A 26,466-nucleotide genomic window follows, 5' to 3' on the forward strand; every position below is an offset into this window, starting at 1 on the left:
TGAGTAAGTTGGAAAGATGGTGTGAGCTAGCCCGGCCTAGTATGGGCCTGCAGGCCTACTGAAATGTTTCATTTTCACAGTGACGAAATTATTTTATAATGGCAAGAGCGGGACTGAAAGTCACGGATGTAGGTCGTTCTGCACATCATGGCGGTGACCCCATTACATTACGCCTCACGAATATGAATGATCATACACCTGTAAACACGATTTTTCAAAGCAATTACATTTTTATTTTCGATTTCTAATAACGGCTTTGTTCAGGAGTACATTCACCTCGCCGTACATAATTCAAAAGTACTTTTCATGGAATATATCCAGATAACTTAGGGAAAAACGTAGTTCAAGTGGTCTTTATAATATATTTTTTGTAAGTATCTGGGTACATTCCTTAAGTTGCACGTGGGGAAGGTTGCCCTAGGGTATGGCAGCACTATATGCCAGGCTTCAAGCACTTGTTCCGATGTGCCAAGATGGCTGATGACTTCCTTCCAAACAGCTGCAATATTATGGAATGTTTTGCAAAATATGACGTTTTAAATTGTATAAGGGAAATTTTTAACTATTAAACTACGTAACAGTTACACCAGGCTTTCAAAATGTTGACGTTGCATCCGAAAATATGTTAAAAACAAGTCGTGTGAACACTCTTGGAGTAATTTCCGTCAGAAATTTTTTCCTGTTCTCGAAAATAAACTTACAATAAAATTAGCTCAACACGTTAGTTTTTGAGCTGGGTATGTTTAATAAAGCATCAAATTCTTGTAGTTTTCATTGGCATCACGAAGTCTTTGTCTTGAACGCGAATTTTTACTCTGGACAAAATTATCGAACAAGGGCTGGGGAATGGCGCTTCTCCTGACTCACTTGTTCCTACCTTGCTGCCAAGTCATGAATACTTTCTTATTATTATTCTATAAATACTTTGATTTCAATGAAAAGAATGCCACAGCGTTGTAAAAACACTGACATTATATATTTTAATGTATACAACAAGCCTAAGAGACAACTTATAAGGTTATTAAAATGAATAAAGTAGTGTTAGTGAGTGTTGGCAGCTGCGGGATGAGGGAGGCTGGTGCGCCTGTCTAGCAGACGGTCTTTCTGCGTGGGTCCTCAGCGGGCTCTTGTAACATCGCTCCGCCTTGCTGAACAATTTTCCATCATCGCGCCCACACCAGGAGCTAACACCTGCTCCTATTTAAGTTATTTATTAAAAGTTATCGTCCAATTGAAAGAAAAGGAACAACGACATGTCTTACAGAAATCGCAGGTGAGTAAATAAGTGCTGAAGCGTTTATCCAATATGGCGAAGACCTGCGGGACCGCATCGATTTATGTTGACGGACTGTTCCTGTGGTCTCTAGTGATCTTGTGTTGTTGTATTGCCTCTCATGTTAACGTTGGTGTTGTTAATTTGGATTTGCCTGTGTTTGTTGAAGCGTTAGACTTAATCTGGTGCTGATGATGGCTGATTCAATTTTTGATGGTTGTCGCTAGTATGTCATTCTCTGCAGCTATGTCGCCATTTTGTATCCTCTGTGTACCCGCTTGGTTGTATTTCGAGTTTAGGTCGAGTAAGTAGTTACCTTAAAGACTTGAATGCTTGGGCTTTACTTGATCGTGCAAATGTGACTCCTAACCTTTACGGAAATTCACTGCATAATGCATGCTTTATTAAACGTTAGGGTTTTCGTTTTTCAGGTGGCCATTTTGTGAATTTTATAATTTTAAGGGAACGCCCTGCGAAATAGCGAATGTTTGTTCTGCTGCTGATAACTTTTTTTAAAACGGGATTAATGGGCATTGATATTCAGGTTTGGTGCCTTAAAAGGGTATGATCTCGGTGCAGTGATATATGATTACTCGGTTTGTATATGTATATATTTTAGTACATTTGAAGCTATTATAGACTGTTCACTCTTAACTTCGCCAGAATCTAAAGGTAGAGGTGTGTTGGTAGGAGCCTGGCACCAGGCTGGGCTGCAGGGATAAAAAAAAAAAACTTAAAATAGATTTGTCACTGAAATAATGGCTATAAACATTTCATCACTAGTGTATATGTTCAAAATGAAAATGCTGTGGTTGTGGACGTATCCAAGAGAGGTTTGACTTTGGGGTAAATGAACCCTTACGCTTGGTTAGAACAAAGGAACACTGCTGTAGGCCTGTTTAACTTCTGTTAGACATTTTGCTGTGTAGTGAGAATGTCAGTAGTGATGCCACTGGTACTATTTTATCATTTATTCATTTTAAACTATATTGCTGGTCTTGTGTTCCTATACCTGGAGTTACCTGGAGAGAGTTTCGGGGGTCAACGCCCCCGCGGCCCGGTCTGTGACCAGGCCTCCTGGTGGATCAGCGCCTGATCAACCAGGCTGTTGCTGCTGGCTGCACGCAAACCAACGTACGAGCCACAGCCCGGCTGATCAGGAACTGACTTTAGTTGCTTGTCCAGTGCCAGCTTGAAGACTGCCAGGGGTCTGTTGGTAATCCCCCTTATGTGTGTACAGCAGGGTTAAAGGCCCATGCTAGTTAGGTTCAACTCTCACTTGCACACACCCACTCTTGTACCTGTCTAACCTATTTTTTAAAGCTACTCAAAAGTTTTGCTTCATTGGTGTCACTTGAAAACTCGTTCCACTTCTCTAAACAATTGCCAAATCGGTTATTTTTCTATATGCTTTCTCAATCTTAAATTTGTCCAGCTTAAATCTATTGCAAGTCTAGTAGTGCTTAGGTATTTTTTTCATATTTACCTCTTAATTCTGGTTTTCTATTGGTACACTTTCTTGTCTAAATTAAATTCCTTTAGGCTTTCTGGCAAAGTTACATTTTCAGATCCCCTCAGTCCCTTATCAGTGACTTCCTCGAATATAACCAGTAGTTATATAAGCTAACTTATATTTTAGGTTAGTGCTTGGCAAATTGTTACTGAATTTTTGGAGAATTCTAAATGTTATTTTGATGGATTAATGACAAAAATGTCAGGTCAGTGGCATTAATTTCAAAACGTAAGAATGGAGCACTTCATCTCCATGCTAGGGAGGCCCAAGTCATACCCACTCAAGTATTTGTCTAATGCAGCAGTTTAAATTATATATGACAAGCATTGCCACTCCACCACCCTTCCTGTTGACCCTAGTGGTGTGGAATAATTTGTAGCCTTGTATGTGGCATTCAGAAGGCATTTATTTCAGGTTGAACCAGATTTCTGTTATAGCAATAATGTGTTTCCTACACAATTAATCATAATTTGTCCATCTTATTTCTTGTGCACCGGCTGTTAGTATAGTAGACTTTAAGGAAATTAGTCAGTCACTGCCCTCTTGGTTTTGTTGAACAATTTCATTGCTTTAATTTTTTTATATTTTATTTAAAAAGTACATAACAGCACATAAAAAACAAACAGGCCTTATCCATCAACAGATGTAATAAACTTTCCATGGCCATATAATACCACATACAAATATAAAAATTATGCATGTAACAAATAGTATCTAATGAAAACACAAACAGTAACCAAATTAAGTTGAGTACTGATACATACTTCCGTACAAACTACATAAAAAGTAAAACCAGATATTCTTTACTATGACTTAACGTCATAAGGTACTAACTCAAAAGAGCACAGTACGTTTCATACCGTAACCCTGCAAACTAACCCTACCCCCCTATCTGAGAAGTACATCATAAAATTAGAACCACAAGAGTGAACAATAAATTAAGTTAACCCTAACACATCTATAATGCTATTCAAAAGTATGGATCTTACAACACTTAAGAATATGAAGCATACACTACAATGGTACATCTGTTCCTAAATCTTAAAATAGTAAAGGTTATAACTGCCTCATGGCTTACAAAACAAACTGCAAATACAATAAGTACATTATGTAAACATGTAATAGTTTGATTTCTAACATTGGTTATAAAGAATTTCCTGTAGTCAAATTACATTGGTTTAATTAGTAACTTTCTATTGAAATAGTGTATCTGTTGAATATATCCCTGAGGTATCCTGGCAATTCTTGCTGCTCTCATTCCTCGTACTGCAACCTGTTTCCCATACATGCCTATACCTAATATCTTTTATCAGTTTTAAGTCCTAGACTACTATACCCTTGAGAGAGTTGGCTAAATCTGCCACCCCTGCTCCAGAGCTGCAAGTCATGTTTGCCATAGAAATTGTCCCAGTTGTCAATGAATGGGATTGCAGATTCTTTGCAGTACCTGTCTAGTCAGTAACAGATCTACACAAGAGATGGAAATGGTTAAGAGAGTTCCATGGGGGTAGTACATATAATGTGCAAATGGGGAAAACATACTGTAGCCCAAAACCTAACCTAACCCAATGCAGTTTAATGTAATATAACCTAGTCCTGTATAAAAATTAAGCTTGAGTGTAAATCAGACGTCGGTGAATTTAAATGCATAGCTTTTCTACAGGGTATACAGGCCTAGTTGACATTAATGACATACTACTGGAAAGAAAGCTGCTTGCTGTGCAGAGCATTTCAGGCAAATTAGGTCAGATTTGTCCCAGGATGCAACCCACACCAGTCGGCTAACACCCAGGTACCCATTTTTACTGATAGTGAACATGTACAACCGATGTAAGGAAACTCCCAATGTTTCCACTCTTGCTGATAATCTAACCCAGACCTTCAGTGTGTGAAGCGAGAGCTTTTGCCACCAGGCCACAGGCCACCATGAAAAGAGATTGGTTATTGTTGGATTTAGAAATGGATGTGTAAATGTTGCTGTAATTGTTCAGGTGTGCCATTTGACTGAATACTAAATGTTGATTGTCCCATCTTATTTGCATTCTGAAGCATGTTAAGGTAATTTTGTAAATTATTGAATTTGCAGAAGAAATAACTTTCTTGTTGGAGTATGGATTTTTTTTGTATAATGCCAGTTTTGAGAAGGACCAGCATTCAATATTAGACACAACTATTTACAATGTTTACACATTTCCAAAGCCTAGGGGTTCTGTTTTGGTTAGGTATTTTAGTAGACAAGTAATACGAGTGCAGCATTTAGTCCCCTGGCTGTTTTCAAGAAGGCATTGGACAGGCACCTAAAGTCAGTACCTGATCAGCCGGGCTGTTGTTCGTACGTCTTTACGTGCGGCCAACAGTAACAGCTTGGGTGACCAGTCCCTGATCCACCATGAGGCCTGGTCACAGACTGGGCCATGGGGGCATTGACCCCCAAAACCCCCTCCAGGTATCTTCAGAAATATTTGCCTACACAGTTGGCTGCTTAAGTTGAATACAGAGGAGGTAGCCATAGCAGTGGGTGTAGAGATGCAATCAGTCCATCACCCTCAAAGTAGTTTAGATGTGGTCAGTCTCTCAGCCTGAAGAATAGTTTTGCTTCATAGTTTGAAACAATGAAACTGAAACATTAAAATGGAGACTTGTAAACTGCCATAGGCGAGGCATAACAAATCTTGACACAAGGTGGGGCCCACCAGTAGAAAAATGTAATAATTGAGAGGCACTGTAGCAATCCTTGGTAGGTTTTTCTCAAATCTGATCTTTCTTGCTTGTAACTTGTCAGGCAATAAATGTGTCCAAGATGTCCTCAGTACCAAGATAACCAGTGTTGTAGTGTCTTGACAATGTGAATATAGCAGTAGTACATAAGTATTTCAATAGTGGAGTGTTATAAAGTACCATGGTGTGGAAGTTTTACTTCTCAAGGAGGAAAGGGAAACTGAAAATTCGCTTAATTATAACAATGAATGCGAGATGGTTGGTGATTAATGAAAGGAAACTTTAGTTACTAGCAGTGAGGAGCAGGTTGGCAGTGGTATGAAGTTGGAATTGGCTCCCATTAAAGGGAGGGACATTAAGTTGGGGTAGGTTAAAGTGGCAGATTTAAAGATAGGAAATTGCTATTCTTATTCTTCAGGACGATAAAGGGATGAACTTTAATAAAGGAATATCTTCGTGGTCAGTAGCTCACAGGTTGGATATATATGGACAGTGCAAGGAGGAAATGATTGGAAGGGCAGGAGATGGGAGCTATTAGTTAAACACAGGACAGATATAGATTTAATTAGGTTTAAGGAAGGGATCCTAATCCTATGTAGTATATTGCCTAGATGAGAGGGCAATGAAGGAATGTCTAGGGCAATTGGTGTAAATTGGTGGCTAGACAAAGTACTGCAAAGAACTTGCAGTACCATTCATATGCAACTGGAGCAATTTCTGTGATGAACATGTATGCAGAGGATGGGGTAAATCTGGGAGCAGGGGTGGTAGCATCAGCCAACTTAGTCTGTTAGGACTCTTTGAAACAGTCCCTTCACTACAGCAGGTAGAAATTGTCCTTCCTGTAAGCAGGACAGGCTGAGTGTATCTCCCTTGACCCCATTACTGTGTAACTTGAAATAGGTTAAAATTTATGCTGCATGACAAATTTGGTTTTTGCCTCGTACACACATGGGGCATTGTGGCAGAAAAGAATAAGTATATTCAAACAGTGCAGGGGGGGGGGCAATGGGCATGGCAGGGATTGTGATATGGAGCTCAGAGCATCCTAACTAAAATTTTAAGGAATAGATTAGTTTGGTATCCTGGATTTTGGTCATGGTGGCACTTTCTGCCACCCAATGCTTTGTGTAATGCATAAGTACAAAAATGGATGAGCCATCTACCTGCCTAACCTGGACCAGTAGAGCTTTGTGACTGATGTGATAAATCTACATTCTGCAAAAAAATGTAACGGTATAAGCTTATGTACCTGTCTCATCAGTAACACTGACTTCCCATTTATCCCTACTTTCACCCATGTGATTTACCTGTGAACTGTTGAGGGTTTTTCTACTCAACCTGGTCTGTGACTAGTCATCCCTATTAAATTGCTTGTTAACCAAGCTATTTTGATTGGAAGCCTGCTTGACCCACATTCATCACAGCCTGATGATATGGCACTTGAAGGTAGTGATCCTAATCCTTCATTTCCCCTTGATTCTTTTTTTTTTATGTATACTGTACAAGGAAGATTTACCATAGTTTTTGTGTGCATTAGTAAATTTCAGACGAGATGAATTAAGACTAAACTACACTGTATTTTGCTTTGAAGAAAATTGTGTGGGGGGTTTAATATAAATATTTAAAAAAATTAAATGAAACGGAATTTGTAGGGTTCACGTCAGTGGCAGGGGAGTCATAAAACTTGGGCTAGCAAGCTTATTACTGGTCCAGCTGCCTGGGAGTTGGGACTTCCTGCAACACGTTTATGGTCCACCCATTGTGATTTATTTGCAGTAGTGTTAGGTTTTGAGTCATTACAACCAATTTAAATTTCTTATTGGAAGGTTAGCAATGGCATCTGATTTTTTTATGGCCAGTAGATGAAAAATGTGACAAGCTTTTTATAAGATACCTATGACTTTTTTTTTTAACCCAGTTCACAAGTTTATTAAAGTAAAGGGGAAAGAAAGGTTACATTAAAGTCTACAAGTTAAAATTATAATAACTTGGCAGCTTAGCAAACCCATTTTAATAGCAGTCAAGAGGGTAAAATATAGATGCATAAATAAATTAGTAATTTGGCCATTTATCTATGGCAGCAATCAAGACTCTTCAACCTACTAGAAATTATAAGAAATATTGCTGCAACAAAAGTAGAAGTCTTCAAGAAAATTAAATACGTTCCTGCAAGGGGTGCCTTGTCTGCCAGGTTGTGATGGTTATTTGGGCCTCAGGGTCGCGGGCAACAATAGCCTGGCTGATCAGGCGGTCACCAGGCAAGCCTGTCATCAGTCTGGGCTGTGAGAGTATTAAAAATCTTACAACTAGTCACAGGTATGTCTTGGGTATCCTAACATTGCATGTAATTTGTCACTAGCGGTGTTTAACCAGTCAGTATGATGTGCCTGGCATAATGCACATGCAGTAACAACTGAACTGTTATGCAGTCTTAAGTGATCTGGTTTTTGGTATAGCACTTTAGTATGAATTTCTAGCCAAATTGGAATGTTTAGCAATGGGTTAACATTTAAATATAGATATAGAAAGCACTGCAGTGATTATAGAGTGGAAAAGGCTGCAAAGCGATGTTAACAAATTAACTTTTTTGGGGCTAGCTTGAAGGCTTGACAAATATTAAAGGGGATGGGTTGGTGTGCAGACCCTACATAGTATAGTATATCTATTGCAGTGCTTGAAACTACTCATGTTGGCCAAAATTGACAGGAATAGAAAATTACAGCAGGCCTATGAGCCCATGCTAGGCAGGTTTTACTTGTACTCAACCTTTGTCTTGCCATTTTTAGATTATTGATTTCAGTGATACTTGGAAGCTTGTTGCTAATCTAATTTTTCTTTTCCATTTCTGAACTTATATTTATCCAACTAACCTACTGTTTTAGTTAATTCTCACCAACCATATTTATACGTAACTGCATCTCAACCTCCCTCACCTTAGTCTATATCTTTTGGTATATATCATTCTGAAAGAGAACAAATTCAGTCAATTCTTGGACCCAGGTTTCTCTTGATTTTTAGCCTTAGTGTCTGATTGGTATGGGTGATTATATCTGGATTAAATAGAGCTAGAGTACTGTTCTAGATAGATATGACTGGCAGATGGTTTGCAATAAATGAGGAACAGGAACTGTTCACAGATTGGCTGTATCTGTACAGGAACTTATGGACCTTATGTTCACCACAGATGCACAGCATAAAGAAATAGTAAAAGTTACTAACTACAGAAATATGCTAGATTTTCTAATAGTGGCAAATTAATTTTTAGTGTAAAGTATTAATCCCAGGTAAAGAAACTAGAATTAATGTTAGGCCTAAAATGAAAAACTACTACTTGATATTTTCTTTGGGCAAGTCTCCATAAATTTTAGGATTAAAATGTTTATTTTTGTACCGAGAGTTTTAATGTATAAATCAGTGAGGTAGACATTGAAAGATGTAGCAGATCATACCAAATGCCAAGAACTTAACCCCCTACCTATGATGTCCTTGCAAGGTGCCTTAATGTCAGTGAAGGGCTATTGGTCCAAGAAAATGGGGCTAACCATCCATTTCTTGGATTGAATCTTATTTGCTTCATTCCCTGGATACTGTTTAATCCCTCTTGGTTTAGTTCTTCCCCTGTGAATGCATTGTTAAACTTGACTAGTTGTATCCCAAGCTTGGGTCCCCCCCCCTCCCCCCACTTCCCCAAAAAAAATATTCCAAGAGTGGTTGGGAGTGACATGTCATTGGTAATCTAGAGACAATACTTGCCAATATGCATTTTATTTGTATCTGATGTGTGAAAATGGGTTGGGCAAATATTTTTGTTAGTGGGTTTGGATATGAAGGACTTGCCTAGTATGGGCCAGTAGGCCTGCTGCAGTGTTTCTTTATGTTCTTATATCAGACATTGTGAAAACAGGCTCAAGTCCCTGCTGAATGACTTGATGTTGGGCATACGTTAAGGTTTTGCAGGTGGTGGCTTTTCTTTGAGTGTTGCTTCTCGTTAAGTGGCCTAGATACATATTGTAATCTGTTTGTTTGCCTTTAAATGGATTACATGTTTTGCAGGTTCACAATTTTTTTTGTAATTTGATACTTAAATCATGGTACTAGATTTAAGTTTACATTATCTTAGTTTTAAGTTCCCATGATTTCATGATTCAGGGTGTTGGGAAGGTATCGTTGGCTGAAATGTACTCTTGATCCCCACAGAGTATTATTGCATCACTTATTCTTTCCCAGAATTGCCTTTCTGTACTTAGCTGTAACAACCCCCCCCCCTTTAGTGCACTTTACCTGCTTGTTTAAGGGGCAAGTCTCAATATTTTACATAACATTTCAAAATGCAGAATAATAATTTTAGTCATTGCTAGAAGTTATGGGCTGATGATTGTACACAATTTTTTTCTATATTCTAACCTGCATTTGACTACATATTTATTATAGGAAATTACATTAAAAAAAGTCAAGCAATTGTTTCTGGGTTACCACACGACATTAGAAGATTCCTTGATTTAGTGGCTGTACAGTGGCCTATTTCGTAAATATTCAGGAGTTATCACAAAGCGTTCTTGGGGAATAGTTTTATGCATGGTCACAATAGTCCTATAAAGTGTAAATTTGTCATATGGTTAAGGGTTTTGAAATTGTAGATGATTTGCCTCTTAATCCTTCCATCTTAGCTTTCTTACTCTGCCTCTTTCATACACGAGAGATTTTTAAGAACTTTACCTTATTCTTACTTGGGAAATGGTGTCAGCTTTGTTTCTTTGTTTATATGAAATTTCCTTGCAGTGTGCATGGAGATGACACATTCCTGAAGGTTAGGTTGTTATTGTTTGGATACATTGTTAAATGCCCAGCAAGGTTTAGATGGCTGCATTGAGGTCATCTACATATTTGACAGTCCACCAGCGAAAGGACGTTCGGACGACAGCTTCGTGGAGTTGACGAAGTGGCTCAACATAATTCATGCTTTCATTTTCAGGTTCATTTATAAATAGTTAATCCTAAGGTCCCCTTCTAGGTCTCGCTCCCGTTCTCGTTCTCGCTCGCGTGATCGTCGTCGTGATAGGGATGACTGGGGTTCACGTGGAGGGTGGAGTGCTGCTGGTAGTGGACGACCGTCACTGAAAGGGAGGCAGCCAGGCGAGCGTCTTCGGAAGCCGAGGTGGGACCTGTCCAGACTGACTCCCTTCGAGAAGAACTTCTATCAGCCCACACCAACAGTTCTCAATCGCCCAGCTTATGAAGTTGAAAAATATAGGCAAGTATACTGGATCATTAAGATTGATAAAAGCTTTAAAATGAGTTACATGTACTATATTTTTATGTAATTGTAGTAAACATCTTTTTAATCTTGGGTATCTTGAGAAATTGTTTTTCTAAGCTAATAATATCTTCCATACAGAAATGAAAAGGAAATTACACTAAGAGGAAAAAACATCCCAAACCCCATCCAATACTTCAGTGATTATAATTTCCCAGACTATGTAATGGCTGAAATCAGAAGACAAGGTTATGAGCAACCCACTCCTATTCAAGGTCAAGGATGGCCTATTTCACTACAGGGCAGGGACTTCGTTGGCATTGCCCAGGTGAGACTGGCTAAGTTTTTTTTTTAATTATGCAAAGAAAAAAGAAGGTACTTTCATGGTTGAAATAATGTTTTTCGTTTTCATTTCAGACTGGTTCTGGTAAAACATTAGGATACATTCTACCAGCAATTGTTCATATAAATCACCAGCCGTATTTAGAGAGAGGCGATGGTCCAATAGCACTTATTCTGGCTCCCACCAGAGAACTTGCACAACAGATCTTAACAGTTGCACAGGACTATGGGACCTCCTCAAAGATCCGATCCACGTGTGTATTTGGAGGTGCACCTAAGGGACCACAGATTCGTGATCTTGAGAGAGGGGTTGAGGTAGGTTTTTTTTCTCCCTTGTATGGGGTTCCCTGATGTTCATTAATAGTTTCATTCCTATAAATTTCTATTTAATTCTTGACTGTTTATAAAATTCCTTTAAGTGGATAGCATTAGTTTTTTCCTGTACAGTCTTCTATATTGGAACATTATTTACTACTTAAATTCCTACTATTAGGTGATAAGATGGTAAATATAATTGTGAACTCAGGATTTTATTAATTTTTCACTGGCATTTGTAAGTCATTTTGGTATTTGATTTAAACTTCCAAAATAGGCAGTTATAACCTTAAAATTGGCTTGAGGAATCTTACTATGCCTGTACTCCAATGCCTTGAATAGGGCCCAAATGTGTTCCAATTTTCCCGTGGCACTAACCTGTACAGGTTTAGTGTCGCTCATTAATGATAATTTTTACCCTTGAGGCAATTTTCAAATAAGGTGGTGTAGAGTTTGTAACTGGGTGGTGTGGAAGACTTAGTTGTGGTAAGGAGAAATCTGAAATGGACAACAGTGCCTAAGTGTGTGCAGTAAGGCTAACAGACTACTTTGATTTATACAAAGTAGAAGTAACGGCAGTCCAATAGTTATTTTTCAGCTTTTTACATCACTAGTAAGGACATGTAGAGAGAATGGAGCGAAACAGAATGACTTCAAGAGTGTATCAGTCTGTAGTGGAAGGAAGGCGGGGTAGGGGTCGGCCTAGGAAGGGTTGGAGGGAGGGGGTAAAGGAGGTTTTGTGTGCGAGGGGCTTGGACTTCCAGCAGGCATGCGTGAGCGTGTTTGATAGGAGTGAATGGAGACAAATGGTTTTTAATACTTGACGTGCTGTTGGAGTGTGAGCAAAGTAACATTTATGAAGGGATTCAGGGAAACCGGCAGGCCGGACTTGAGTCCTGGAGATGGGAAGTACAGTGCCTGCACTCTGAAGGAGGGGTGTTAATGTTGCAGTTTAAAAACTGTAGTGTAAAGCACCCTTCTGGCAAGACAGTGATGGAGTGAATGATGGTGAAAGTTTTTCTTTTTCGGGCCACCCTGCCTTGGTGGGAATCGGCCGGTGTGATAATAAAAAAATAATAGTAAGGCCTCGCATAGATTGTGCAGCTCAGTTTTGGTTGCCATACAGAATGGATATAAATGCATTGGAAAACACACAGAAGGATGGTAAAATTAATCCACTGTATAAGGAATCTCTTCATAAAAGCATAGATTGTGAGGCTTAAACCTTAAACCATATTTCTATCCTTACCCATCCTTCTTCCTTTCCCACCTTAACCAAAGCTCTGGTCATGCATAACTTACTGAGGTATTGAAGTGGAAGATTGGCATAAACAAAAGTGATGGTGTGGCGCTGAGGATATTGAATCGTGTAAGAACTTGAAGTAATGGATTTTAAATTAGATAAATTTAATTTTAGAAAGGATGTAGTCACTACTTTCCTTGAATCTTGTTAAAGTGCTTACACTCCAGTTGCCCATTACACCTTAAATGCCCAGTTGTCTACTTTTGCCTTGTATATGAGGGGCTCTTGATTCAAGGAAGCACACCTATTCTACTATTCCATGGATTGAAACCGATTGCCTTCTATTATCCATACATTGTACAATGCTACAGGTTTAGAGCTTCTCTCATTATTGTAATCTACTCTAAATGCTTATGTAATCTACTCTAAATGCCTACTGGATGCTCAAGCCCCTCCCACTTAAAATTTCATCCCTACCCCTTTTGCCACCTATCCTGGTTCATGAGGGAGAAAGTCTACATGACAGCAGCCTGAAGTTGAACCCTACTTTTCCTTTTGGAATGTGTACTTTAAACCATTGTGAAAGTGGAAAGAGATTTCATATTAGCCCTTTGAGGGTCGACAGGCCCTCTCAGAAACTCGTTCTCAGGGTCGGCCAAATTTAAAAAAAAAATAATAATTTTCTCTTATGAAAAGATAGAGAATCTTTTCCCGATCATAATGACACCAAAAGTTTGAAATTTGATGGAAAACCTACGGAATTATGCTCTTGCGAAGTTAGCGGTCTCGGCGATGTTTACGCATCGGCGATCTTGCCCACTTTGAGCCCCATTTTCAGCCAATTCCACTGTACTAGTTGACAAAAAACATGAATATTTCGCTAGAACTCCATTTTTCTGTCGAATGAGTGCAAGAAACCACCCATTTATCAATTTCAACTATCCAGTACGGTGGTCAGAATTTAGCAATTTTGCCAATTTCACACAAATTTCAAAAAATGCCAATTTCCGAATAGGGTCCAGAATAAACAAGAAAGACATTCCTGGCACTAAAATGACATTTTCTCTGTTCATTAGTCACGTCTCAAGGCCCCTCTTACATTCTTTTGCTTTCCACTTTGAATTTTTATTCTCACAAAAAATAGAAGATTTACTGTTATGCAGACTACTGCATTAGTGTAAAAAATGTTATAAATAATATTGGCGTACTTGCGAAAGAATATTAGACTCGCCAGTTGATGTGTATTGGACGCTTGGCATGATTTGTTTACTTTTGAACTTAGGTAAAAATTGAACATTTCTGCTACTTTGAGCTCGATTTCAAGGTACTTTTCATTGTAAAACCAGTCAAAATCATCTCTATTTCTGTAATATGTCTTCCATTCTATAAAATGAGACCAAGAAAACTAGAATGCAACAATAAATACCATACGAAAATACAGTGCAAAGTCGTTGTTTTATTAAAAAAAAAAATGGTTGTTTTTTTTCTGTTATGCACTGCGTGCTGCAGGATTTTTTATATACTGTGCACACTGACCACATAGACCCATTCTTTCATATGTAGGCCTACCAGCTTTCTCCCACTAGATTTGAGGGCGCTAGAATTTAGGCGTACTAGTACGTCAAAAACCCTGGGTGGTAAGCCGTACTAGTACGGCCGAAACCCTCAAAGGGTTAATGGGTTTATGAAGGAAGAGGTAAACCATAGAATTGAAGTAAAGGTGGGTAGTGCGTTGAGGTATCTGTGGAGACAAAGAACATATTCGTGGAGGCAGAGGAGTAGTGTGAGAGTGGTGGTACCAACACACTTGCATGGGTGTGAAGCAAGTGTTGTAAATGCTGCAGTGAGGAGGCTGGAGGCAGTGGAGATGTCATATCTAAGGGCAGTGTGTGGTGTAAATATTATGCAAAGAATTCAGTGTGGAAATTAGGAGGTGAGGAGTTACTAAGTATTATTCAGAGGGCTGAGAAGGGGTTGTTGAAGTGGTCTGATCATTTAGAAAGGATGGAATAAAATAGGATGGCTTGGAGAGAGTATAAATCTGTAGTGGAGAGGAGGGGTAGAGGTCATCCTAGGAAAGGATGGAGGGGGTAAGAGGTTTTATATAAAAGGGACTTGGACATAAGCAGGTGTGTTTGTTAGATAGCAGGAGATGAATGAGTTTTGGGACTTGAGCTGTTGGAGTGTGAGCAGAATAATAATTTGTGGAGGGATTCAGGGAAACTGGTTAGCCAGACTTGAGTCCTGGAAGTGGGAAGTACAAAACCTGCACTTTAACCCTTTCACTGTTGGTGCCGTAGTACTATGGCTTGCGAGCCAGTGTTGGTGCTGTAGTACTATGCCAAAATTCTAATGGATTCAGACCTAGCGGGTGAAAGCTGGTAGACCTACATGTGAGAGAATGGGTCAATGTGCTCAGTGTGTGCAGTATAAAAAAATTGGTAAGCCAGTGGTGCATTATGGGAATGCGATTTCGGTAGTCTTTGTTCACCATGCCTAGCGGTAAGAAATACCTGACTCCCCAATGAATTTGGGACTTCACTTCCTGAGTGATAGTTCTAATAGAGATGAAAGTGTCAGTGAAGATGAATTTCATGGTTTTAAGGAGTTTGTGACCAAAACAATGCCCAGGATACCAGATACAGATAGTGAAAAGGGAAGACAGTGTGGATGGTGGGGAAGACAGCGTGGATGGTGGGGAAGACAGCGTGGACGATGGGGAAGACAGCGTGGACGGTGGGGAAGACAGCGTGGACGGTGGGGAAGACAGCGTGGACGGTGGGGAAGACAGCGTGGACGGTGGGGAAGACAGCGTGGACGGTGGGGAAGACAGCGTGGACGGTGGGGAAGACAGCGTGGACGGTGGGGAAGACAGCGTGGACGGTGGGGAAGACAGCGTGGACGGTGGGGAAGACAGCGTGGACGGTGGGGAAGACAGCGTGGACGGTGGGGAAGGCAGTGTGGGTTTGTGTAAAAAAAGTTTTGTAAACAATATATTTGCGTGGTTATTGTTGCATACGAATGGATATAAAAAAAATAACTATTTAGTACAGATACATGTACAAGGTATACAGGCCTAGCTGATATCAATGACATCCTACTATATAGAAAGCCCCTTGTTATGCTGAGCATTTTGGGAAAATTTGGTCAGTCCAAGGATGCAACCCACACCTGTCAATTAACACCCAGGTACCCATTTTACTGATGGGTGAACATAGACAACAGGTGTAAAAAAAAAACACGCTTGATGTTTCTACCTTGGCTAGGAATCGAACCGTGTGAAGCGAGAGCTTTAGCCACCAGAACCCTAGTATACGTTATGTATTATATTGGTCTCACATGGCACAAATGTTACTTAAAAAATTAATTAGAAAAAAAAAATAAAAAGTAAAAATATTACCAAGTGGGTGGCAGTTGCTGATGTTGCCGTAAGTGGTTTGCTGCCAACTTCACGCCTCTTATCTAAGTAAGTACTGATTGTAAAATTTGTTTATTTTAAAACTAAAACAAATGTTAGTTTTTGGTAAGAATTTTTTTCCACCCTGAGGCAGGTTTGTGATCAGGGCTCTCATTGAAAGGGTTAAAGGAGAGGGGTTGGGATATTTGCTGTTTGGAGTGACACCTGAACTGTCATGTGTGTGCCTTGGCAAAGACAGTGATTGTGTGAATGATGGTGAAAGGTTTTTTTTAGGGGGGGGGGGCTGCCTCGGTGGGAGACTAATGGCGTGTTGGGAAGACAAAAAAAATGCCACCTGATCCATTTAGATTTCAGAAGAGCATGGTAAGGCTTGTATGCCAACTGTTAAATCTTGCACAACAGACTTTCTAACTTGGTATAAGCTGTAGTGGGGGGGGGGGGGGGGGAATGATCCAATCTTGTGTAATGGATAATCCAAAATGGCAGTCTGTTATAATATTGACACTGTTTGCCAGCATCCTATTAACCCTTTCAGGGTCCAGACCCCTCATCTGAAACTTGTCCACAGGGTCCAAGAATTTCCAAAAAAAAAAAAAAAATTGTATGGTAGAGAATCTTTTTCTGAAGATAATAAGAGTATGAAATTTGATGGAAAATTTATGAAATTGAGCTCTTGCGAATTTTGCTACGTCAGTGATATTTGTGCATCAGTGATTTTCCCCATTTCAGGCAAATTCCATTATTCCAGTTGATTGGAATAATTGTTTAAATAATATCGGCACAATCATGAACGCACATTAGACCCACCAGCTGACATATATTGGATGCGTGACATCATTTGTTTACTCTTGAGCATCGGCAAAAATCGAACATTTCTGCTATTTGAGCTCAGTTTCAAACCATTTTAAGTACGAAACCCATTGAAAATCATCTTTTCTTGTAATATATCTTTCTATCAAATGAGTCCAAGAAACTGGATACAACTGTAAAAATCTTGCAAATGTACACCGCAAAGTCACTGCTTTAATCCAGTCATTTTTTTTATCTGGCTGCATGCTGTGGGATTTTTATATGACGCACACTTGCCACAGACATTCTCTCGTATCTAGGCCCAAATTTACTGTTCACAGCTTATCTGGGTGAGCTGAGCTCATGGCATAGTACTACAGCTTGGACCCTGGCTACAAAGCCAAAGAACTACAGGATGGACCCTTGAAGGATATAGATGTGGGTAGAGAAAAGTGAATGGTGGATTTCCAACGCATTCTTAATCTTGGCTATTATCTTGCTGTAATCTGTGATGGAAATTATTAAATGTGGTCACATTTGCATTTAATTTTTTTGTGGGGGGGGGGATCCTGTCTTTTTGGGGAAATGGCCCTTGTAAAAATAAGTTTTGAAGTACATGGGAAAATGGAACATTGTATTTTATCTGATTTGTTATAAAGAAATTTCAAATACTGTACCATTGTAACAATTACAGATATGTATTGCTACACCTGGACGTCTTATTGACTTCCTTGAAGCTGGAAAGACGAATCTACGGCGTACAACATACCTGGTGTTAGATGAGGCTGACCGCATGCTGGACATGGGTTTCGAGCCACAGATCCGAAAAATTGTAGATCAGATTCGGGTGAGTTCAAATCCATATACATATTAAAAGTTTAATTTGACTGACTTGTTATATTTAGCAAATATTTTTCTGGGAATGGCACTGTCAAGAAATTTTAATGAAAATGAGAAAAAATTTTGGAGTGAGATAAACAAGTTAATTAAGAAAGCCTAGGGAAGAAATGGATTTGTCAGTTAAAAACCAGAGTAGGGGAGTTAGTAGATGGGGAGCTGTAGGTATTGGGTAGATGGCGGGAATATTTTGAGGAACTTCTAAATGTCGACAGAGAGGGAAGCAGTCATTACATGCACTGGCCAGGGAGGTATAACATCTTTTAGGAGTGAACAAGAGCAGGATGCGAGTGTGGGAGGTGCGTGAGGCATTACATAGAATGGAAAGGGGGTGAAGCAGCAGGAAATGACGGGATCATGAGAGAAGTGTTAGAAGCAGGGGGGGATATAGTGTTGGAGTGGTTGGTATTTTTGTTTAATAAATGTATGGAAGAGGGGAAGGTGCCCAGGGACAAAAAATACTGTAAAAATTATAGGGGAATAAGTTTACTGAATATACCAAGAAAAGTGTATGGTAGGGTTGTTGTTGAAAGAATTAGAGGTAAGACAGTAGGATTGCAGATGAGCAAGGAGGCTTTAGAGTGGGTAGGGGATGTGTAGATCAAGTGTTTACATTGAAGCATATATGTGAACAATATTTAGATACAGGTGGGGAAGTTTTCATTGCATTTATGGATTTAGAAAAGGCATATGGTAGTGGATAGGGGTGCAATGTGGCAGATGTTGCAAGTATATGGAATAGGTAGTAAGTTACTAAATGCTGTAAAGAGTTTTTATGAGGATAGTGAGGCTTAGGTTGGGGTGTATAGAAGAGAGGGAGATGACTTCCTGGTAAAAGTAGGTCTTAGACAGGGATGTGTAATGTCACCATGGTTGTTTAATATATTTATAGATGGGGTTGTAAATGCTAGGGTGTTGGGAAGAGGGGTGGGATTAAATTATGGGGAATCAAATACAAAGTGGGAGTTGACAGTTATTTTGCTAATGATTCTGTGCTTATAGGTGATTCTAAAGAAAAGTTGGAAAGGTTAGTTAACGAGTTTGGGAGTGTGTATAAAGGTAGGAATTTGAAAGTGAACATAGGTAAGAGTGAGGTGATGAGGGTATCAAATAATTTAGATAAAGAAAAATTGGATATCACATTGGATAGTAGTAGTATGGAAGAAGTGAATGTTGTCAGATACTTGGGAGATGATGTGTCAGCGGATGCATTTATGAAGGTCAAGGTTAACCATAGAATTGATGAGGGGAAAAAAGGTGAGTGGCGTGTTGAGGTATATATTTTTTTTTTTATCACACTGGCCGATTCCCACCAAGGCAGGGTGGCCCGAAAAAGAAAAACTTTCACCACCATCATTCACTCCATCACTGTCTTGCCAGAAGGGTGCTTTACACTACAGTTTTTAAACTGCAACATTAACACCCCTCCTTCAGAGTGCAGGCACTGTACTTCCCATCTCCAGAACTCCAGTCCGGCCTGCCGGTTTCCCTGAACCCCTTCATAAATGTTACTTTGCTCACACTCCAACAGCACGTCAAGTATTAAAAACCATTTGTCTCCATTCACTCCTATCAAACACGCTCACGCATGCCTGCTGGAGGCAAAAAACATACCAATGGAAGCAGCAAAGGGAATGTATGCAAGTATAGTGGTACAAACACTTATATGGATGTGAAGCTTGGGTTGTAAATGCTGCAGCGAGGAGGCTGTTGGAGGCATTGGAGATGTCCTGTCTAAGGGCAATGTGTGGTGTAAATATGCAGAGAATACAAAGTGTGGAAATTAGGAGGTGTGAAGTTAATAAAAGTATTAGTCTGAGGGCTGAAGAGGGGTGGAGGTGGTTTGGTCATTTAACCCTTTGACTGTTTCAGGCCCCTCTCTGAAACTGTCATTCTATGTCGCTCAATTTTTAAAAAAAAAAAAATTATTTTTTCTTATGAAATGATAGAGAATCTTTTCCCGATGGTAATGACACCAAAAGTTCGAAATTTTGTCGAAAACTCGTGGAATTATGCTCCCGCGAAGTTAGCGGTCTCGGCAACATATGCGTATCGGCGATTTTGCCGACTTTGAGCCCTATTTTCAGCCAATTCCATTGTTCCAGTTGACCAAACTCATAGCTATTTCTTTAGAACTCCATTTTATCTATCAGCTGAGTACAAGAAACCTCCCATTTACTAATTTGGACTACCCAATATGGTGGTCAGAAATTGGCAATTTGGCCAATTTCACGCAAAATAAAAAAGATGCCAATTTCAAAATAGGGTCCAGAATAAACAAGGTAGACATTCGTGGCACTAAAATAACATATGCTCTGTTCATTAGTCACATCTCTAGGCCCCTCTTATATTATTATTGCTTTCTATTTTGATTTTTTATTCATACAAAAAAATACAAAATTTACTGTTATGCAGACGACTGCATTATTGTAAAAATGGTATAAATAATATCAGTGCACTAGTGAAAGAATATTAGACTCCCCAGTTGACGTGTATTGGTCGTGTGGTGTGATTTATTTACTCTTGAACATTGGTAAAAATCGAACATTTCCGCTACTTTGAGCTCAGTTTCAAGGTCGTTTTCATCGTAAAAGTAATGAAAATCATCTCTATTTCTGTAATATGTTTTCCATTTTATCACCTAAGACCATGAAAACGCGAATACAACGATAAATACTATACGAAAATACACCTCAAAGTCGGCGTTTTATTCCAAAAAAACGATCAGTTTTTTTTTCTCATTACGCAATGTGTGCTGCAGGATTTTTTTTATGTGGTGCACACTGACCACACAGACCCATTCTCTCACATGTGGGCCTACCAGCTTTCTCCCACTTGATTTGAAGCCGCTAGAATTATTGAGTATATATACGTCAGAAACATTGGCTCGTAAGACGTATTTATACGTCGAAAACAGTCAAAGGGTTAAGAGAGATTGGATTTAAGTAGAATGACATGGAGAGCGTATAAATTTGCAGGGGAAGGAAGGCGTGGTAGGGGGTTGTCCTTGAAAAGGTTGGAGGGAGGGGGTAGAGGAGGTTTTGTGGGTAAGGGGCTTGGACTTCCAGCAAGCGTACACGAGTGTGGTAGGCTTGAATAGAGATGAATGGTTTTTGGGACCTGACAAGCTGTTGGAATGTGAGCAGGGTAATATTTAATGAAGGGATTCAGGGAAACCTGTTGTTTTTATATAGCCGGAGTTGAGTTCTGGAAATGGGAAGTAAAATTCCTACACTTTAAAGGAGGGGTTTAGGATATTGGCAGTTTGGAGGGATGTGTACTAGGATAATGAAAGTATTCATTTTGGCAATTTTTTCTTTTTGGGTCACCCTGCCTAGGTGGGAGATGGCAGTCTTATTGAAAAAAAAAATCTGAACTTGGCTTTTAATGTTTTTTTCTTTTTCAGCCTGATAGACAAACTCTTATGTGGTCAGCAACATGGCCAAAGGAGGTGAGGAATCTAGCAGAGGACTTCTTAAAGGACTACATACAGCTCAATGTTGGTTCACTTTCCCTAGCTGCCAACCATAATATTCTCCAAATTGTTGATGTTTGCCAGGAGGTTGAAAAAGATACCAAGTTAGTGAATTAATTAATACTGAAATATACATGAATATTTGAGAAATTTCTAGCAAATTAAGTTGAAATACTTGAATACTGTTTATATACAAATAATTTTTGCACCTCAATTTACTGAATGCATGTCTTATCTTGTTTACCAGTATTAAAATGCCATGAATGCTTGTGGCTCAGGTTTATGTATATAAGAATGAAATGTTATACAGTTTATGTATTTGTATTCATGTAGGTTTGTATACAAATACATTATATATAGATAACACACACATCTACTTGTGTCACAAGTTTAATCTTCAGTGGATATTGGTAATATTGTACTAATATAATTATAAGGCTTAAAACATTGGAGCTCATGTAGCCCCTCAGAACATAGATGTTTGTTTTATGATTTGCCTTGCCCCATAGACTCCGGCAGCTACTTGAAGAAATCATGGCAGAAAAGGAAAGCAAGATCATCGTGTTTGCTGAAACAAAAAGAAAAGTCGACGATTTGACCAGGCGAATGAGACGCGAAGGGTAAAGAAAATGCACTTTTATGATAGATCCTAAGGATCTCGGTGACATTCTTCTACCTGAAGCTACCTCAGGCCTTTGGGACACAGAGCAGACTTTGCTGTTTTGGTTGCTGTAGCTGATGTCACTTGCATTTGAGGAATCTTTTTCCAAATGGCTTAAGTATCCAAAAGTTCGCAAAGTCTGTGATGCCTGCTTGTTGCATTTCCTTTACATCCCCCTTTCCCTATTTTCTGTAGGCTGCGCCAGTTGCTCAATGAGATGGCGCAGGAGAGGGCATACAAGACTATAATCTTTATCGAAACCAAGAGGAAGGTGGAGGATGTTACTCGTGGGTTGAGGAGTACTGGGTAAGATAAGAAAGAGGCATCCTGCATGTTGGTAGTATGCACCATTCTAGATGCCTCTAGTTAAAGTGCCCATCTGACCTGGAGAGGTTTTCTTGCATATATGAAGTAGTAGCTGTTTAAATTTGTCCCCCCACAGCAAATGCACAAGTTTATTACCAATCACTTGTAGCATGTTGTGTCCCTTGGGTCTGTAAATTGTAGCTTGTAATTGTAAGAACTAACATTTGTTATTAAATGATATTGAATTAATGAAGTGTAGACTGTATTGATTTCTTACTTATTTTTTTCTTATCCAGATGGCCAGCAATGTGTATCCATGGAGATAAATCTCAACAAGAAAGAGACTGGGTTTTAAGTGGTGAGTTAAGGTAGAAAATACTTGGATGTTAGGAATGTTGATATAGTGTGTTATATTTATTTACTTCTTGATGTAATACTTTTTGCAAATTTCAGAATTTCGATCTGGAAGGGCACCAATTTTGGTAGCCACAGATGTTGCTGCGCGAGGACTAGGTAAGTATAAATTGTTAATTTGGGATGTGTGGGAGGGTTTCATGACATTTAATAAGGGTGGATACCAAGATTAAGTCCAGACTGTACATTTAGTGGTTTCATATAGTGGGAAAAGCCTTTGGCTTGAGATGCAATGATGCAAGTGATCACATGTGCTGACTTTGGCTACGGTTTCCACCTGTATGATGTAGACAGGCTCCACACCTGTGGTTGTTTACAGCTTCTTAAGGCTCTGGAGTGATGGTCTGGTCATGATGCAGGTGTAAACGTGCATCATTGTCCAGACTTGTGACACCTATGTTATTACATCAGAGCATTGACTTCAAAGCTTTTAATTTACATGATTTGACCATATTTGAGTGTCTCCTCTACTGAAGATGATATGGACTGGCTATGCAAATTTTACTTTATAAACATGACTTGCTCGAAACTTTTGATTTTACATTGTGACCTTACAAGGAGGTTGATGTATTATCTGTTTTGAGGACTGTAAATTGGATACACAGTTCAAATCGACTTCAAGTAGAAGATTCCAAAATGTGGTAGTTGTTAGAACAGTAGGGTTAATGTAAGTTTCCATGTAACTAAAGCTGTCATATGCTAGCTTATTGTTGGTTATGTGACATTGATTATATTGATATAATTAAAAAAAAGCCTCCCTTAGATACTTGTGGGTGCCTCCAGAGGTTAAGGAAGCAGTTCCCTTGCATGGAGCCACTGTTAATTCAGTCTGGTCTTCTCTTTTGCAGAGGCACTCATAGAGAGATAATGCACGGAGGATGTTTCGTTGCATTAGGCTCCGGTGCCTCTGAGACTCGTCGTGCATCACTGAGCACGAATACGCATTGGTGCCAGGTGTCCGCTGGTGCCACCAGACAGATGGTCATGTTGCCTTGGCCATCAGGAGGTGGCAGAGGTCAACGATGACCAAAGTTCACGGTCGCCTGCAGCCTGTGTTGGTCCCCACCGACCCACTCTGGTCTGCAGCAGTCCGCACTGGTCTCACCTGGCGTCCATCCTGGAACTGTCAATTGATTCACTACTGTAGCATCGTGACAAGCCACAAGCCCCTGACCTGTGGTTCATGGGGCCTGAACGGGCCCTTGTGTGGCCCTGACCCCAAACACTGGGCCCTCAGCCCAGGGAATGGATGTTCCTTTAGGGTCCACCCCGGCCCCCACTTGCCGCTGCCTCTCCCGCTCTGCCACATGTGGAACGTAGGTATCTCCGCGGGAAGCAGTGGTTGCTGGGGGCATGTGGGGTGCATGCTCGCAGTAATTTTTAGTTCTAGTAACATGCTCTTGATCTAATATTTGTTTTAATTAAAACTTGATTGTTTAGTCATGAGTGTGCACCCATTGAGGGCTCGAGTGTATCCAGCCACAGGTGTTGTGGAAGAGGCTTGTTTAATGATGAAATTAAGGAAATGCGGTCTAGCTTTGTTAGAATTCAGCATTATATGGGCCATTTCATATTTACTTTATGCATGCACTTTTGGCTTACCCGTCTTTGTACTTAACTTCATTGTGAAATGGCCCTGACAACTGCCAAGTTTTTTTAATCAGCTTTAATGAACACCACTAATAACCTCATAAATTGCTTTCTGTGCTTAAAGCTTTGAACTTGGCAGTTTTATTAGCTAGTTCCACGTTGATTTTTTAACACTTGTTTTTAATGTGTAGATGTGGATGACGTAAAGTTTGTGATCAACTACGACTACCCTTCGTGCTCTGAAGATTACGTACATCGTATTGGCCGAACTGGCCGATCAGACAAAACTGGTACAGCATACACATTCTTCACAGCAGACAACTGCAAGCAAGCTAAGGATTTAATAGATGTGCTGAAAGAAGCAAACCAAGTAGTTAACCCACGTCTTTACGAGATAATGGATATGTCTCGAGGTGGTGGTGGCAAAGGTAGCGTTACCCTGTAGTTTTTAAGCTGTTTGAAGTTTTTTCTTGTTTTTGAGGTATACTTTCCAAGCATTCGACTGAAAAGATTTGTATAAATAGAAATTTATTCTTTTAACAGGACGTAATCGTTGGAGGGGACGTGATGATGACAGGAGAGGTTTTGGGCGCGATCGTGATCGTGGACGTGTGGGTGGTGGTGGTGGTGGTGGAGGAAGGAACGGCTACAGCAATGGAAACGGATATGGTACGTCTGAAGGGCTTGGAAGATTTAACCAGTTTAGAGGCGGAGGCAATAGCAATTCTGTGCCCAATGGGGTGGGTGCAGGCCAGGCCCGGCTGAATGGGCCGCCTCCACTCATGGGTTCTGGTTCTGTGAAGGCTTCAATGAGCCAATCAGCTACCCAGAACCAGTTTAATGGCCCCCAACGTCCACCCGTCCAGAATGTGGGAGCCAGCATGGCTGCGGGCATGTTCAACCAAGCTTCCTCCGTAGCTGGTACTGTTGGTGGTGGCCTAGGCATAATGGGGGCCATGCCTAGTGCACTGAACTGGCCACGGCAGTGACCCCGCGGCTGCCCTAGTCAAGCTCCTGCCTCCTGCTCTCCAACTGGGGCCTTGCCAAGTGGCCGCCTCAACTCTTGCCTCGGCGACTCATCATCACCGAAACAAGTGTCAACCGATCCTCTGAGTCTTCTTGTAACTGAACTGATGATGGGGCCTCACTTGGCAAGGTTTCTCATCTTACGTGTATCATAAAATATTTCTTCTTGACCTTAGTATATTGTATGCACAGAATTGGAATTTTCCCCATTCCAACATGCTGATGTAGTCTTTGAAAAGTGAATTTTTAAGATGGCATGGCATGTTTGGCAAGTGAGGTGTTCTATTCAGTAGTTATCAGTAGTTAGTTTTTGAGTTTACCATTGACGCTGTTGGTATCTATTACAGCTTACTGAAGTCCGGGCCGGAGGTGACCGCTTACCGCTGCACCATCCCCTTTCTAGGAGATTAGAGGTTGCGCACGTTACCACTAAGTACTTGACAGGCTCGGTTGTCAAGGGTAGGGAAAGTTCGGATCACCCCATCATTACAGTGTGCGGACACCTGCGCCATTCCTCCTTGTCTACGGGACTGCTGTCTGCTTAAGCCAACGTCGTCATTGTTAGTAAACCTCACTGTCCAAAAGCCGGTTAAGTTAGTCATGTCAGCATGTCGTTGATTATAAAATATTTTGTTTCCTTTTTTAACCAAATATTCCATTGTAATTTTAGGAACTTTTTTCCTATTTTTCTTTATATTTGTATAGAGGATATTATTTTTCATTGTATCATTAAAGAGAATTATTTGTGTATGGACCAAGAAACTTTGTAACCCTCAAATTAATTAAATAAAACTACAAAAAAAATTGTGAAAGTTGTGTGCTTACACTTCAAAAACAGCCATTGTAAAATTTGAATTAGAAAGTCGCTGTGCACTAAACATTTAGTGCTTTTTCCATATGGAGCAATCTTTGCAAAGGAATCGTCCCGGTTTAAGCTTCCCAAAGATTTATACAAAAGTACTTAATAGGATTAAAAGGCAAAACCCTTTGACATCTACATTCAATAGGAATAATAATGGCTAAGGACTTTCATGTTGATACTGTGCTTGCAGAATAAAAATAATCTGCAGGTAGAAGCTGGAATTTATCAGTATTTATAGGTGGCGTGAACATACTGCATTTCCAGGAATATCCCTGGGATGGGGGTTAGGTTCCTTGATGCTGGTAAGGGGCTAGAGGTATTTCATTTTCTTGACTATTTTGCTGTAATCTCTCCCCACCGTCTCAAC

The 26,466-nt window shown here is 39.9% G+C and overlaps 1 protein-coding gene across 11 annotated transcripts; it reads left to right on the forward strand.

Annotated features, from left to right (window-relative positions):
* Nucleotides 1-1,082: 1,082 nt before the first annotated feature.
* Nucleotides 1,083-26,049, forward strand: Rm62 (ATP-dependent RNA helicase Rm62). Of its 11 annotated transcripts, XM_053786658.2 has the most exons (13): nt 1,090-1,273; nt 7,589-7,823; nt 10,519-10,758; nt 10,903-11,089; nt 11,179-11,418; nt 17,563-17,715; nt 21,172-21,344; nt 21,750-21,860; nt 22,504-22,565; nt 22,661-22,720; nt 24,403-24,639; nt 24,755-24,880; nt 25,585-26,049. In XM_053786658.2, exons 2-13 carry the CDS (start codon nt 7,705-7,707, stop codon nt 25,590-25,592), a joined length of 1,716 nt encoding a protein of 571 aa, XP_053642633.1. In that variant the 5' UTR covers nt 1,090-1,273; nt 7,589-7,704; the 3' UTR covers nt 25,593-26,049. The 11 variants fall into 11 exon arrangements, 9 of the variants coding, with proteins under 9 accessions (XP_053642634.1, XP_069949030.1, XP_053642630.1 ...); XM_053786659.2 differs by lacking the exons at nt 7,589-7,823; nt 21,750-21,860 and adding an exon at nt 22,097-22,207 and having other exon boundaries at nt 1,083-1,273; nt 10,567-10,758; XR_011393040.1 differs by lacking the exons at nt 21,750-21,860; nt 24,755-24,880; nt 25,585-26,049 and adding exons at nt 22,097-22,207; nt 23,470-23,937 and having other exon boundaries at nt 1,088-1,273; nt 24,403-24,609.
* Nucleotides 26,050-26,466: the final 417 nt, after the last annotated feature.

The sequence above is a fragment of the Cherax quadricarinatus genome, chromosome 41 (assembly GCF_038502225.1).
Source record: "Cherax quadricarinatus isolate ZL_2023a chromosome 41, ASM3850222v1, whole genome shotgun sequence".
Taxonomy (NCBI): Eukaryota; Metazoa; Arthropoda; class Malacostraca; order Decapoda; family Parastacidae; genus Cherax; species Cherax quadricarinatus.

Excerpts from the sequence above, each read along its gene's own strand:
- Rm62 (XM_053786652.2), top strand. The coding sequence starts at position 7,705 with ATGGTTATTTGGGCCTCAGGGTCGCGGGCAACAATAGCCTGGCTGATC. Across the intron at positions 10,759-10,902 it reads TATGAAGTTGAAAAATATAG|AAATGAAAAGGAAATTACAC; the intron begins GCAAGTATACTG and ends TCTTCCATACAG. Across the intron at positions 22,721-24,402 it reads TGTTGCTGCGCGAGGACTAG|ATGTGGATGACGTAAAGTTT; the intron begins GTAAGTATAAAT and ends TTTAATGTGTAG.